We start from the raw sequence: 14,585 nt of genomic DNA, 5'->3' as shown, positions 1-14,585 counted from the left end.
TCTAGCAATTTATCTCTCGGGTCGGACATTGTTTGATGACAAAATTATTTCGAAAAGCAAAGAATTCAGTTTTTCTTCATACAGAGAATTAATTTTTTTTCGGAGGGCTCGGAAAATCAAATTGGCCAACCAAAAAAAAGGTCGACAAAATATTCAAAATTTTTCAAAAAATCGCCCCATTAGAAAAATATCTGCGCATGCCACTGCTTTTAGAATTTTTTTTCTAGTTTGAAGCAGGGCGGATTTAGAGGGGGGAGGGGTTTGAAAACCCCACCCTACCCGCGAGAAAGTTCTGGATCCGCGCCTGGCTTGAACCACAAACAAAATGGAGTTAAAACGATTCCAATTGGTTGGCTTGCATGCTTTATTTCTGGTATCGAAAACCTAAAAAGCCTATCATTTTTTAACTCTCTGTCATTGCCACGCAATTTCAAACACGCCAAATAAAAGCGCCCAAGGAGTCGAGTCAATAAAATGATTAAACAAATTCTCTGTTTCAGATAAAATTGGTACAAACAGCTTTTCAAACTACGATAGTCTTCAAACTTCGTCTTCCAAAAGTGTTTAAACAAATATGAACGCACAAATGAGTTTCACTTTACTAACTTTGGAGTATCCAGTAATGTCTTCGTCGTCCATAGCTTTACCATGGCACAGTTTCCAGGCGTAGAGAGAAAGAATGGCCCCTGTAATGGACTCGAGACACTTCAGAGCTCGTTTGGTCACGTCGTACCTGATGAACAAAAAAGGCTTATCGGCTTCCATTTTCGAAAGTTTTTTTTGTCAACGGTTTTTTTCGAAGTTTTGTTTTTCAACGGGAAGTTGCAAATGTAAACATACCTTAAAATCTTTAAGAGTTATACTGAAGTATTCAATTCTTGGGGAAAATAGCAGTCCAACGCTTAAATGACTTGCAATGCAGGCAATTTATTAAAAACGAAGGAACCAAGAAAAGATGGCGCAAAGAAATTGAAGAAAATTGGCCTTCAAAGTATGTAGAAATGCATAACCAATTCGAGGCAATTCATTGGGTTGGTATTTTTTGAAAGGAATTTTTTGTTATTCATAATATATTCTTCGCAAAATTGTTTTTAGAAAATTCAAAGATTGTCCTTGTTTGAGGTTACATCAGCTTGTTTAGTGCACGCCTGGCAATTCGTGTAATTTTTAAACTAAAATCATCTAAGAATTTTTTTGAAACGTTCTTAACAAAAGAGTTTTCTTCACAAAAAAAAGGTTGACACTTGTAGTTTATTGACAACTTTGTTGCATTTATTGGGCAACGACATGTACTGCTTGTTACCGGACAAAGTTTTGTAGCAGCAACCCAGTAAGGGCGGCAACGTGCCTCAGGTATCCTGGAATTAATCTCACAAAGGGACTATTTATATAGTTGCTGTAGTTTTTACTCAAACAACGGAGGAATTACGTACAAGGGTTGACCTTCATAGACCAAAAATGCTTATCATACAATTCCATAAATTAAGTCTCTGAAAAAATCCTAATCATGCTAAAATGGTGTCATAGTAATTTCAAAGAAGCTTTTTCTTGTAATGGCATAAAAGTCGGTGTATCGTACTAATAAAAAAGAAAAACTTCTGTCAAAAAGTTCTAATCATACAATTTCTATATATAGAAATTGTATATGAATAGCGTGTTTTTAAAACGCAGAGGAATTCTTTGATGGTAAGAGTATCTTGTATACATTACACAAGGCTACCAAAAACTTAATCTACTTGCCTTTAACATAGATACCTTACAATTTCATAAATGTGCTGTCTCTGATGAAGAGTTGGTGCTAGCCAATTGGTCTTGTTGTTCCGACTTTTGTAATGAAAGTAACGAAAGTTTTGTGCTCGAGGTGTTTTTTTTCTTCAGACAAATTTTGACTTTTTAACTAACCATGTCTGACGGAATGTTTGATATCGTTCAACAAGTACTAGAGTTTTGAGCTTAAATATTGAAAGCTAAATCAACTGTGATTACTTTTATTAAAATTATGGGGGTTTGAGTGTTGCACTTTTGGCCAATTATGGACAATTACCGAGCGGTATATTTCGCTCTATCAACGCGTAAGCGGAGATTTATACCGTCTTGGAAATCGTTCTAAACTGGTTGAAGGAAGCTCATATTCTATACTTAATTTGTTTTTAGCAACTAAATATATCACTTTGTACTTTATATGGTAAGTGGGGGTTGATTATAAAAAAAAAAAATTTTGTAGTTTTTTTTTTCGAAAATTGCATCATTTTTTTTGCGAACACTTCTTCATATAACTTGAATGATCACCGGAAAGTTCAAAGCTTTGCCCTACAACAAGCAGTCCTGTTGTTCCGACTTTCGTAACGAAAACAACTGAATTGTGGGTGGGTTTCGTTTTTGACGGAATTTTTCAAAATCTTTCAAAAGGTAGTAATCTCCTGAGCTTAAAATTGTAACTATATATCAGCTGTGATCGTTTTTGCTAAAGTTATGCGGGTTTAAATGTTGCAGTTTTGGCCAATTAGTGACAAATAACGCACGATAAACTTCGCTCTTTTAACGCGTAAGCGGAGATCTAATCTGTCTTAGAAATCCTTAGAAATTGGTTGTAGGAAGCTCAGTTTCTTTGATTGATTTGTTTTCATGAGCGAAAATCATCACTTTGTACTTTATCTGGGGTTGATTTTGAAAAGATCAAAATTTTTGTAGTTTTCTTTAAATTTTATTTTTTAAAAAATGCATAATTTTTTTTAATAAACACTGCTTCAGAGAATTTAAAAGACATTCGGAACTTTCAGAGCTTTACCCTCGTTCAAGCAGTCTTGTTGTTTCGACTTTCCTAACAATAATAACGGAAAACTTGTGCTCGGGGTGGGTTTGTTTTTCTTCAGACAAGTTTCGACGTTTTAACTATCCATTTTTGAGGGAAATTGTGATTATCATTCACAAAGTATTGTTGTCCTAAGCTTAAATTTGAAAAAATATATCAGTTGTGATTGTTTTTTGTATCGTTATGGGGTTTAAAGTTTTCAATTTTGATCAAATAGAGACACAAAACGCGCGATAAACTTCGCTCTTTTAACGCTTAAGCGCGGAGAATTAATCTGTCTTAGAAATCATTCCAAATTGGTTGAATGAAGCTCGGTTTCAAAAATTGATTTGTCTTAGGATTGAAATTTATCACTTTGTACTTCATATGGTATGTGGGTGTTGATTTATAAAAATAAAAATTTTCGTAGTTTTTTTAAATTTTTTTTTAAACAAAATGCATCAATTTTTTAAGGTAAAAACTGCTTCATAGACCCCAAAGGACATTCGGAGCATTCAGAGTTTTATCCTTGCTCAAGCAGTCATATTTTTCCGAATTTTGTAACAATAATAACGGAAAAATTGTGCTCGGGGTGGTTTTGTTTTTCTTCAAACAAATTTCGTTTTCTTAACTAAACAATTTTGAAGAAATTTTTTTATCATTCGAAAGGTATTGTTGTCCTGAGCTTAAATTTAAAAAGATATTTTACCTGTACTTGTTTTTCGGAACGTTATGGGGTTTGAAAATTGCCATTTCGGCCAATTTGGGACAATTAACGCGCGATATATTTCGCACTATTAACGCGTAAGCGCAGATTTAAATCGTTCCAAATTGGTAGCAGAGAGCTTACTTGCCTTAATTGATTTGTTACTAGGAGCAAATTTTTTTACTTTGCACTTTGTATGACGTGTGGGGGGATGATTTTAACAAAAAATCCCAGAATTAAAAAATATCATTTTTTTACCTTATTTTTTCATGTGATTACTGCCCCATAGACCTTAAAAGGCATTCGGATCTTTCAGGGCTTCAATCAAATAGTACATTAAGGGAGCAAAAACCTTAAAAGTTTTTTTTAATAGATCTAGTCTGAATTCGGTTTCAATTACGACTAAATTTGACACTGCATCTGACTGGCTCTAACCACGGCACCTAGTAGCTAATCTCCCCTATGAAAAACTGTTTTAACGGTTAAAGAAATGTGGATTTTGCACCTAATAATAAATCCCTCACCCTCTATTGCCTCAAGGGGAAGGATAGTTAAAGGGAACCCATGTGACTTCTGCAATTCTTGGTGCAGCAAACTCACCACTGTTCGGCGACTGTGTCTAAGTAGTCCTCCAGTTCGCTCTCACTAATGTATGCCTTCATGGCCCTCTCCATCATGAGATTGTACCCCCGCACCAGTTCCATCACTCTACACACCACTGCCCCGTGCTCCCGCTCGAAATCACCCAGTCTGCAATTACAACGAACAAACACTTGTTATAACCTGCAATGATTTTTATGTCAAATCATAAGCAGCCAGAAACTGGCTTTCTAATCGGCTATAAAATCTGATTAGCCTAAAAATTTCCACTTGAAAACTAAAAATCAAAATTGAACACAGCTTCAGTGGCGCTTGAGAACTCCAAATGACAAGAGTACCCGTTTGCTGAGCAAGTAGCCCAGAATGTTATGCTCCGATCTCAGCGATCTTTTTTAATCAAATAGAAATACATCAAAAACTGACCTGTCGTGCAGTGAGCTCTGTCTGTCGGATCCTTTTCCATTGTTGATGTCCTCCAGCAGCTGGTTCTCATCTATCGGCACATCCCCGAAATCCTTCAACACCGAGATAGTCTTGAAACACGTCACTATCTTTTTGCGCTCTTCGTCGTTGAAACACTTCTGAAATGGAAATACTCTTTTGACAATGTAACAAAAACTGAGTCAAAATTTTCAAAAAAGTTAAACTGTTCCACCATGAGCATCCTTTTTATGGTGTTACAAATGTTTTCCAAGGTTAGGTATGATGACCAAATATGTTTCTTTTTATCGCATAATTATTACCAGCATGAATAAAAATTTTAAGCTGAAGGAAAAAAGTTGCTCTTCTTTCAGAAATCAGAAGACGAGGAAGTAGCGGATTTAAGTGGGCAGGGATACCTTAAAGATTTTCACCCACTTGAAATGAACTCGAAGTGTATAAATCTTTTTATCGCACCTTGTAAACTTGATTGTTGCTTTCAAATTTTTTCTCATTCCTCATTATGAACTTCAGACAGCAAGAGATAATCTTCAAGTAATCTTCTTTTTCAGAGGGAAGGACGAACTTCCCGCGTGAAAAACTATCTGCACACGTGACTATGAGTTTCTTGAAGAAGTTGATCACGAGGCCGCTTCCAACACCTATAAACATTGCAATTAAAGTCAAACTAAAAACTTCACACATAAATACTTAAGCCAGCAGGGCTCGATCCAGAAATTCAGAGTAGTCCGACGTTTTTTTGTAGGCACATGAACAGCAGCAAAAAAAATTCTGCAGCACACGGATTTTTAGAAAAAAAAATATTCGATAAAATTGCTTTTTTCTGAGCGCTGATCTCCTTCGAAGATAAAATACTATTTTACTTTTTGAAAAATTGTCATCTTTATTTGTCAATATTTAACCTGTGTTCATTTGGTCGGACTCCTGCAGGAACTTGAAAAGTGAATCCTGCAGGGGTGTCTTCTGGGCAAAGAACATCTTCATTTCTCCCAGTTTCTGGTCCTCTTCAACATTGTTCTAAACAGACCACAATTAGCCAGAAAATCGAATTGAAGTTCAGCTATTTTCAACATCAAAGTTAATTTCGGACCAAGTGAACAATCTCCCCAGGGAACAAGATTGTTCACTTGGTCTATTGAGGGGGAAGATTGTTCACATGGGCCTTAATTTCTTCACGGATTTGGTTGCTAATTTATTTAAATGATATACAACTGAACATTTCTCCACATTCAGACGTGCAACTTTTTTATTTATGGGCATAGAAACTTGGTTCTCCGTCTGGGAACATAAACAAAACTAATGATAAACAAAGAAAAAACAATTTAAAAATTAACGTTTTTTAAAAGGATTGATAAATCGCTTTCTCTTGCACATCTAACTTCAATTTAGGAAGGTTTCATGAATTTTGAAGACTTAATTTCTGAGGAAGAGTTATCTTGTAAGAACTTACAATATAATATTACTTCTTACAAAATCTTTCAAGATTATTCAAAATCTTATGTTTTTCTACAAATTCTTTCAACATGAGCAATCGCTGAGAAAATCCGTGCAGCTTTTTAATTCATTAACGAGTGTTTATTTTTTAAAATCTTTTACAATTCTGTTAAGATGTTATAAGACGAGCTTGTTTTAGAAAACCTTACAGATCTGCTAAACAATCCCCCTTATGGTATCTACTACAGAAAATCTCCTTTTAAAGAAATTGGTCGAAAACAGTCAGCTGAATTAACCGATTAAAAGACAAACTTGACCGCATCATGACTCTTGCAACTACAAGGCTCGCTAAACACAGTCTGCTTATCAACAATTCGAAATTGGAAAATTCCACATTTCAGGGAGCACCAACGACTGGAAGAATTGCAATTTCCTTGGTACTTTATTTGACACGGAATCAGATATTCGACGCAAACAACGTACCTTTTGTGAGAGGCGAAGGTATTTTCAACATTAACAAAAACCTCGGTGAATACCAAATTGAGTCTTCAACGCCTTGATTTCTAGTGTTTTCCTTGATAAGTGTGAATTCTGGACGCTAACCAAAAAGCTGACAGGCGTCGTTGATATCATACAAAGACGCTTTCGACGTAAAATCATAGGTATCTTTTATCCTAACATCATCACGAACAAAAACTTCTACAAACAACCAAACTAGAACCCTGGAGTACCCGTATCAAGCGTAGACGTCAAGCCTGGTTCGAACACGTCGTTAGTGTTGACACAAAGACCCACTAAAAACCCACAGGGTTGACAAAAAACATCGTGGGCTACATTAGTTCAAAAAGACATTAATTCTTTGTACAATCCTCTTAAGTTCAAATTCCTGAGGCATATCAAATCACCGAGGACAGAAAATAGTGGAGCCCTGAAAGCTCCGACTGCATTTTAAAATCTATGGAGCAGTAATAAAATGAAAAAAAAAGTTATAAAAAAATGAAATTCAATTTTTGTTAAATTCTTTTTATTTCAGTTTGTTGGATAAAAATGAATCTGTAAAAAACCAGGACAAGATCTTTTAACACTGAATTTTCATCGAATTAGTACAGATCAGCCAAAAAACTAGCACTGGATTTTAAACAGTTGAGTTTTCTAACCAAACACAAAAGTTTTTCGACTTTATTCAAATGCGCTCAATTATTCTTCGTAACGAAAACAATTTTAAGCAAGACTGCTCGTATCAGGACAAAGCACTAATTGTCCAGACTGCCTTCTAAGATTTATGGAGCAGTAACAACATAAGAAAAATAAATGTAATACAGCCGAATGAAAATTTTTTTTTCCAAAATTTGAATTTTCTGAATGAAAATCATTCTCCCACACACCATATAGTACAAAAGAATTTATTTCGCTACTTGTAACAAACCAATTACGGCAAATAAGCTTCTTTCAACCAATTTCGAACGACTTCTAAGACGGGTTAAATCTCCGATTACTCGTTAATAGCGCGAAGTATATCGCGCATTTATTGTCCCTAATTGGCCAAAATGGCACTCTTTAAACCCCCATCACTTTACGGTCACGTAATGACTTTGCGGTCACGTAATGAAGTTGTTTATTCCTTGCTGTCAAATAAATTTGAAATTTAGTATAGAAACAGGACACTTACTAATCACTTCCAATTTCTAAAAAGCCGAACTTACGATTAATTCGAGTTATCAAAAAAATCAAATGAAACTGTTTTTTAAAATGTTTTTGTTAGCGAAGCCGATTTGAGCGCACACAAATAAAATCATGAGTCGAGCACGTCAGTCCTGGCAAAATACTTCCATACGGTTCATTGGAAGAAACGCATGCATGAAAATGGCAAGCTTTTTTTTTCTATTTTATAAAATTGTGTGAAAAACAATTTTCTTTGCGATAGAATTTTTTGATAAAAAGTTTTTCTTCAAACCAAAAAAATATATTTTGTTTTCGTATTTTTTGTGTGTTTTATTTTTTTTGTTGTTTTACCAGAGTTTTGATGGCCTAATTGGTAAAAATCTTTCGAATGAACAGCGCTTGGACTTCGCCATGTAACCTTTTTGTCTGATGTACTCGAACTGCAAATGCTCTAATCTGCCGTAAAGTGCTTGATTTTAATCAACCTTTTGAAACTTTCAAATCGGTGCTGCGAAATTTTCTTTTGTCTGAAACCACTCATTTCAACATCTCTCATTCATGTTCTTTCTATATAAAGTGTAACTGTAAATTTTGTCGCTCATAAGTCTTTTTGTTTCATTTGTTATAGTATTTTTATTTAATGTGACTGCACGCATATGGAATTAAGTCTTTTACTACTAATACTGCTAATAGATCTAATCTGTTTTCAGTTTCAATTACGAACAAGTTTGGCACTGCATCTGAATGGATCCGCCCACCGCACCTAATAACTAATCCCCCTATGAAAAACTGTTTCAACAGTTAAACAAATGTGAATTTTGCACCTACTAATCTATCTTTCTCCCAATATTGCTGCAAGGGGAAGGATATTTAAAGGGAACCCATGTGACTTCTGCAATTCTCGGTGCAGCAAACTCACCACTGTTCGGCGACTGAGTCCAAGTAGTCCTCCAGTTCGCTCTCGCTAATGTATGCCTTCATGGCCCTCTCCATCATGAGATTGTATGCCCGCACCAGTTCCATCACTCTACACACCACTGCCCCGTGCTCCCGCTCGAAATCACCCAGTCTGCAGTTACAACGAACAAACACTTGTTATAACCTGCAATGATTTTTATGTCAAATCATAAGCAGCCAGAAACTGGCTTTCTAATCGGCTATAAAATCTGATTAGCCTAAAAATTTCCACTTGAAAACTAAAATTCAAAATTGAACACAGCTTCAGTGGCGCTTGAGAACTCCAAATGACAAGAGTACCCGTTTGCTGAGCAAGTAGCCCAGAATGTTATGCTCCGATCTCAGCTATCTTTTTTAATCAAATAGAAATACATCAAAAACTGACCTGTCGTGCAGTGAGCTCTGTCTGTCGGATCCTTTTCCATTGTTGATGTCCTCCAGCAGCTGGTTCTCATCTATCGGCACATCCCCGAAATCCTTCAACACCGAGATAGTCTTGAAACACGTCACTATCTTTTTGCGCTCTTCGTCGTTGAAACACTTCTGAAATGAAAATACTCTTTTGACAATGTAACAAAAACTGAGTCAAAATTTTCAAAAAAGTTAAACTGTTCCACCATGAGCATCCTTTTTATGGTGTTACAAATGTTTTCCAAGGTTAGGTATGATGACCAAATATGTTTCTTTTTATCGCATAATTATTACCAGCATGAATAAAAATTTTAAGCTGAAGGAAAAAAGTTGCTCTTCTTTCAGAAATCAGAAGACGAGGAAGTAGCGGATTTAAGTGGGCAGGGATACCTTAAAGATTTTCACCCACTTGAAATGAACTCGAAGTGTATAAATCTTTTTATCGCACCTTGTAAACTTGATTGTTGCTTTCAAATTTTTTCTCATTCCTCATTATGAACTTCAGACAGCAAGAGATAATCTTCAAGTAATCTTCTTTTTCAGAGGGAAGGACGAGCTTCCCGCGTGAAAAACTATCTGCACACGTGACTATGAGTTTCTTGAAGAAGTTGATCACGAGGCCGCTTCCAACACCTATAAACATTGCAATTAAAGTCAAACTAAAAACTTCACACATAAATACTTAAGCCAGCAGGGCTCGATCCAGAAATTCAGAGTAGTCCGACGTTTTTTTGTAGGCACATGAACAGCAGCAAAAAAAATTCTGCAGCACACGGATTTTTAGAAAAAAAATATTCGATAAAATTGCTTTTTTCTGAGCGCTGATCTCCTTCGAAGATAAAATACTATTTTACTTTTTGAAAAATTGTCATCTTTATTTGTCAATATTTAACCTGTGTTCATTTGGTCGGACTCCTGCAGGAACTTGAAAAGTGAATCCTGCAGGGGTGTCTTCTGGGCAAAGAACATCTTCATTTCTCCCAGTTTCTGGTCCTCTTCAACATTGTTCTAAACAGACCACAATTAGCCAGAAAATCGAATTGAAGTTCAGCTATTTTCAACATCAAAGTTAATTTCGGACCAAGTGAACAATCTCCCCAGGGAACAAGATTGTTCACTTGGTCTATTGAGGGGGAAGATTGTTCACATGGGCCTTAATTTCTTCACGGATTTGGTTGCTAATTTATTTAAATGATATACAACTGAACATTTCTCCACATTCAGACGTGCAACTTTTTTATTTATGGGCATAGAAACTTGGTTCTCCGTCTGGGAACATAAACAAAACTAATGATAAACAAAGAAAAAACAATTTAAAAATTAACGTTTTTTAAAAGGATTGATAAATCGCTTTCTCTTGCACATCAAACTTCAATTTAGGAAGGTTTCATGAATTTTGAAGACTTAATTTCTGAGGAAGAGTTATCTTGTAAGAACTTACAATATAATATTACTTCTTACAAAATCTTTCAAGATTATTCAAAATCTTATGTTTTTCTACAAATTCTTTCAACATGAGCAATCGCTGAGAAAATCCGTGCAGCTTTTTAATTCATTAACGAGTGTTTATTTTTTTAAATCTTTTACAATTCTGTTAAGATGTTATAAGACGAGCTTGTTTTAGAAAACCTTACAGATCTGCTAAACAATCCCCCTTATGGTATCTACTACAGAAAATCTCCTTTTAAAGAAATTGGTCGAAAACAGTCAGCTGAATTAACCGATTAAAAGACAAACTTGACCGCATCATGACTCTTGCAACTACAAGGCTCGCTAAACACAGTCTGCTTATCAATAATTCGAAATCGGAAAATTCCACATTTCAGGGAGCACCAACGACTGGAAGAATTGCAATTTCCTTGGTACTTTATTTGACACGGAATCAGATATTCGACGCAAACAACGTACCTTTTGTGAGAGGCGAAGGTATTTTCAACATTAACAAAAACCTCGGTGAATACCAAATTGAGTCTTCAACGCCTTGATTTCTAGTGTTTTCCTTGATAAGTGTGAATTCTGGACGCTAACCAAAAAGCTGACAGGCGTCGTTGATATCATACAAAGACGCTTTCGACGTAAAATCATAGGTATCTTTTATCCTAACATCATCACGAACAAAAACTTCTACAAACAACCAAACTAGAACCCTGGAGTACCCGTATCAAGCGTAGACGTCAAGCCTGGTTCGAACACGTCGTTAGTGTTGACACAAAGACCCACTAAAAACCCACAGGGTTGACAAAAAACATCGTGGGCTACATTAGTTCAAAAAGACATTAATTCTTTGTACAATCCTCTTAAGTTCAAATTCCTGAGGCATATCAAATCACCGAGGACAGAAAATAGTGGAGCCCTGAAAGCTCCGACTGCATTTTAAAATCTATGGAGCAGTAATAAAATGAAAAAAAAAGTAATAAAAAAATGAAATTCAATTTTTGTTAAATTCTATTTATTTCAGTTTGTTGGATAAAAATGAATCTGTAAAAAACCAGGACAAGATCTTTTAACACTGAATTTTCATCGAATTAGTACAGATCAGCCAAAAAACTAGCACTGGATTTTAAACAGTTGAGTTTTCTAACCAAACACAAAAGTTTTTCGACTTTATTCAAATGCGCTCAATTATTCTTCGTAACGAAAACAATTTTAAGCAAGACTGCTCGTACCAGGGCAAAGCACTAATTGTCCAGACTGCCTTCTAAGATTTATGGAGCAGTAACAACATAAGAAAATTAAATGTAATACAGCCGAATGAAAAATTTTTTTTCCAAAGTTTGAATTTTCTGAATGAAAATCATTCTCCCACACACCATATAGTACAAAAGAATTTATTTCGCTACTTGTAACAAACCAATTACGGCAAATAAGCTTCTTTTAACCAATTTCGAACGACTTCTAAGACGGGTTAAATCTCCGATTACTCGTTAATAGCGCGAAGTATATCGCGCATTTATTGTCCCTAATTGGCCAAAATGGCACTCTTTAAACCCCCATCACTTTACGGTCACGTAATGACTTTGCGGTCACGTAATGAAGTTGTTTATTCCTTGCTGTCAAATAAATTTGAAGTTTAGTATAGAAACAGGACACTTACTAATCACTTCCAATTTCTAAAAAGCCGAATTTACGATTAATTCGAGTTATCAAAAAAATCAAATGAAACTGTTTTTTAAAATGTTTTTGTTAGCGAAGCCGATTTGAGCGCACACAAATAAAATCATGAGTCGAGCACGTCAGTCCTGGCAAAATACTTCCATACGGTTCATTGGAAGAAACGCATGCATGAAAATGGCAAGCTTTTTTTCTATTTTATAAAATTGTGTGAAAAACAATTTTCTTTGCGATAGAATTTTTTGATAAAAAGTTTTTCTTCACACCAAAAAAATATATTTTGTTTTCGTATTTTTGTGTTTTATTTTTTTTGTTGTTTTACCAGAGTTTTGATGGCCTAATTGGTAAAAATCTTTCGAATGAACAGCGCTTGGACTTCGCCATGTAAATTTTTTTTGTGAAATTACAGTTGTGATTCGAATCCAATTTAAGAAAATTCCAAAAAATTGCAGTGCAGAGAAAAACTCAAAGTTTTTGATTTTTTATCTAATTTCCAAATAAAGAAGGGCGAGCTGGCTTACAATATGCAAATAATACATAAAAACGAAATTTTTAAGGTACATTAATTTCGGCAGTTTCTTTTGGCGTGTTTTTAAAAACGAAAAATTACTTAGCAAACCAGAAAAAAATTTGCAAAAGTTTTGAAAAAAATTACAGATTTTTCTAATTTTCTTTGATAATCGATTAAATTTTTGATAAAAACTGGGCTATTTTTTCCCCTCCACCTTTCAAAGTTACTTTGTTATATTAGTCTAACGTGTTAATTTGGCTAAGATATTGATTTTACGATGAGAATTATAGAGAGCAAATCTGTTCACAATTGTTAATTTCCTCACCATGCCGAGTTTCATTGCATTATGACAACGTTTAACTAGTTTTTTAATTTTGAAACAAGTTTCAACATTTTAATTAGCCATTTTGACGGAAATTTTTTTATATCATTCAAAAAGTATCGTTGTCCTGAGATTAAATTTGAAAAGATATTTCACCTGTGATCCTTTTTGTAATGTTATGGGGGTTTAAAGAATGTCATTTTGCCAATTTGGTACAATTAACGCGCGATATATATTGCGCAATTAACGCGTGAGCGGAGGCTTAGACCGTCTTAGAAATTGTTACAAATAGGTTGAAGGAAGCTTATTTGCCAAAATTGATTTGTTACTAGGAGCGAAATGTGTCACTTTGTACTTTATATGGCATGAGGGGAGGTGAAATGCACAAAAATATCAAATATATATTTAAAAAACTTTGTTCTATCTTATTACATAGAATTTTTTCTTGTTATTACTCCTCCATAGACATTAAAAGGCAGTGGAAACATTTAGGGCTTTGCCCTGATACCAGCAGTCTTGCTGAAAATTGTTTTCGTTACGAAAAATAATTGAGCGCACATGAATAAAGTCGAAAAACTTTTGTGTTTGGGTAGAAAACTCAACTGTTTAAAACCCAGTGCTGGTTTTTCGACTGATCTATTTTAATTCAGTGAAAATTCAGTGTTTAAAAATCTTGTCCTGGTTTTTAACAGTCTCAATTTTATCCAACAAACTAAAATAAATAGAATTAAACAAAAATTAAAATAAAAATTGTGGGTTTTCGCAAAACACGCATGGAGGTCTTTGATTTTTTTGTGTGAAAGTTTGTGTCTCAACTAAGTTATCAAAAAAATCCAAATTTGCATGCAACATTTTTTGGACTTAAAAGTGGCCTCAAACAGCAAAAAAAAACGTGTTAATGTATTTTAACTTTAGCTGAAGCAGGTTCTTGAATGATTCATAAAATTTTTATCGACAATTTTGTTTACGATGAGCATTTTTCCATCAAATCAATTCAAACAAGTTTAAGTAGTTGAAAGGCATATTTGAAGAACTTTTTACCGGCGCTACTCCTGCATTCTTTGCCTTGATCAGTGTCCTGTTGTATTCTGCAAAGTCATTTCTGAAAGCAGCATTGAAACAGATGAGGTTGTCCAGGGCCACAAACGAGCCAATCATCTTGCCCATGGTGACAAGACACGTCTCTGAGTAGAAGTTTCGATTGTTCTAGAATAAGTTAAAGGGTTCGATTATTTTTTATCAATATATCAGAGCAAGTGTTATATTATATTTAATCTATAATAAAATAAGCACATTAAGACATTACGAGGCCAAAAGGTGCACTGGATAGGCGCACAATTGGGTATATAGAAGTCACTGGAATCCACAGACAATTCACAAAGTTTCAGTGGATTCCGCGCTCAAAAATGTGTGACGAAATTTTGACGGCACACTAGTTTTGTTGCGGAATCTGCAACGAGCAAATATAGCTAGTTGTTCTGGATTCCGCAAATGTAAGCGGATTCCACAAATGTAAGCGGATTGCACTTACATTTTGCGGATTACGCTTACATTTTGCGGATTCCGCTTACATTTTGCGGATTTGCTTACAATTTGCGGATTCCGTTTAAACTTTGCGGATTCCGCTTACAATTGCGGA

General features: G+C 34.9%; 2 protein-coding genes across 2 annotated transcripts in view; one reads left to right on the top strand and one right to left on the bottom strand.

Moving 5' to 3' along the window:
- LOC134851336 (C-1-tetrahydrofolate synthase, cytoplasmic-like) overlaps positions 1–14,585 on the top strand; it is a 425,442-nt gene that overhangs the window by 161,740 nt on the left and 249,117 nt on the right. The window lies entirely within an intron of this gene.
- LOC134851950 (cytoplasmic FMR1-interacting protein homolog) overlaps positions 1–14,585 on the bottom strand; it is a 55,385-nt gene that overhangs the window by 19,873 nt on the left and 20,927 nt on the right. The window contains exons 6-16 of the mRNA XM_063868225.1: positions 13,988–14,152; positions 9,896–10,010; positions 9,451–9,635; positions 8,977–9,134; positions 8,554–8,703; positions 8,053–8,074; positions 5,441–5,555; positions 4,995–5,179; positions 4,521–4,678; positions 4,098–4,247; positions 607–733 (exon numbers count right to left, since the gene is read on the bottom strand). Of these exons, the coding sequence (XP_063724295.1) occupies positions 607–733; positions 4,098–4,247; positions 4,521–4,678; positions 4,995–5,179; positions 5,441–5,555; positions 8,053–8,074; positions 8,554–8,703; positions 8,977–9,134; positions 9,451–9,635; positions 9,896–10,010; positions 13,988–14,152 (1,530 nt within the window). The remainder of the gene's footprint in view (positions 1–606; positions 734–4,097; positions 4,248–4,520; positions 4,679–4,994; positions 5,180–5,440; positions 5,556–8,052; positions 8,075–8,553; positions 8,704–8,976; positions 9,135–9,450; positions 9,636–9,895; positions 10,011–13,987; positions 14,153–14,585) is intronic.

Source organism: Symsagittifera roscoffensis, chromosome 7, assembly GCF_963678635.1.
Source record: "Symsagittifera roscoffensis chromosome 7, txSymRosc1.1, whole genome shotgun sequence".
Taxonomy (NCBI): domain Eukaryota; kingdom Metazoa; phylum Xenacoelomorpha; order Acoela; family Convolutidae; genus Symsagittifera; species Symsagittifera roscoffensis.
Note: the sequence above shows the minus strand (reverse complement) of the source record. Positions and strands in the feature narration are given on the sequence as shown.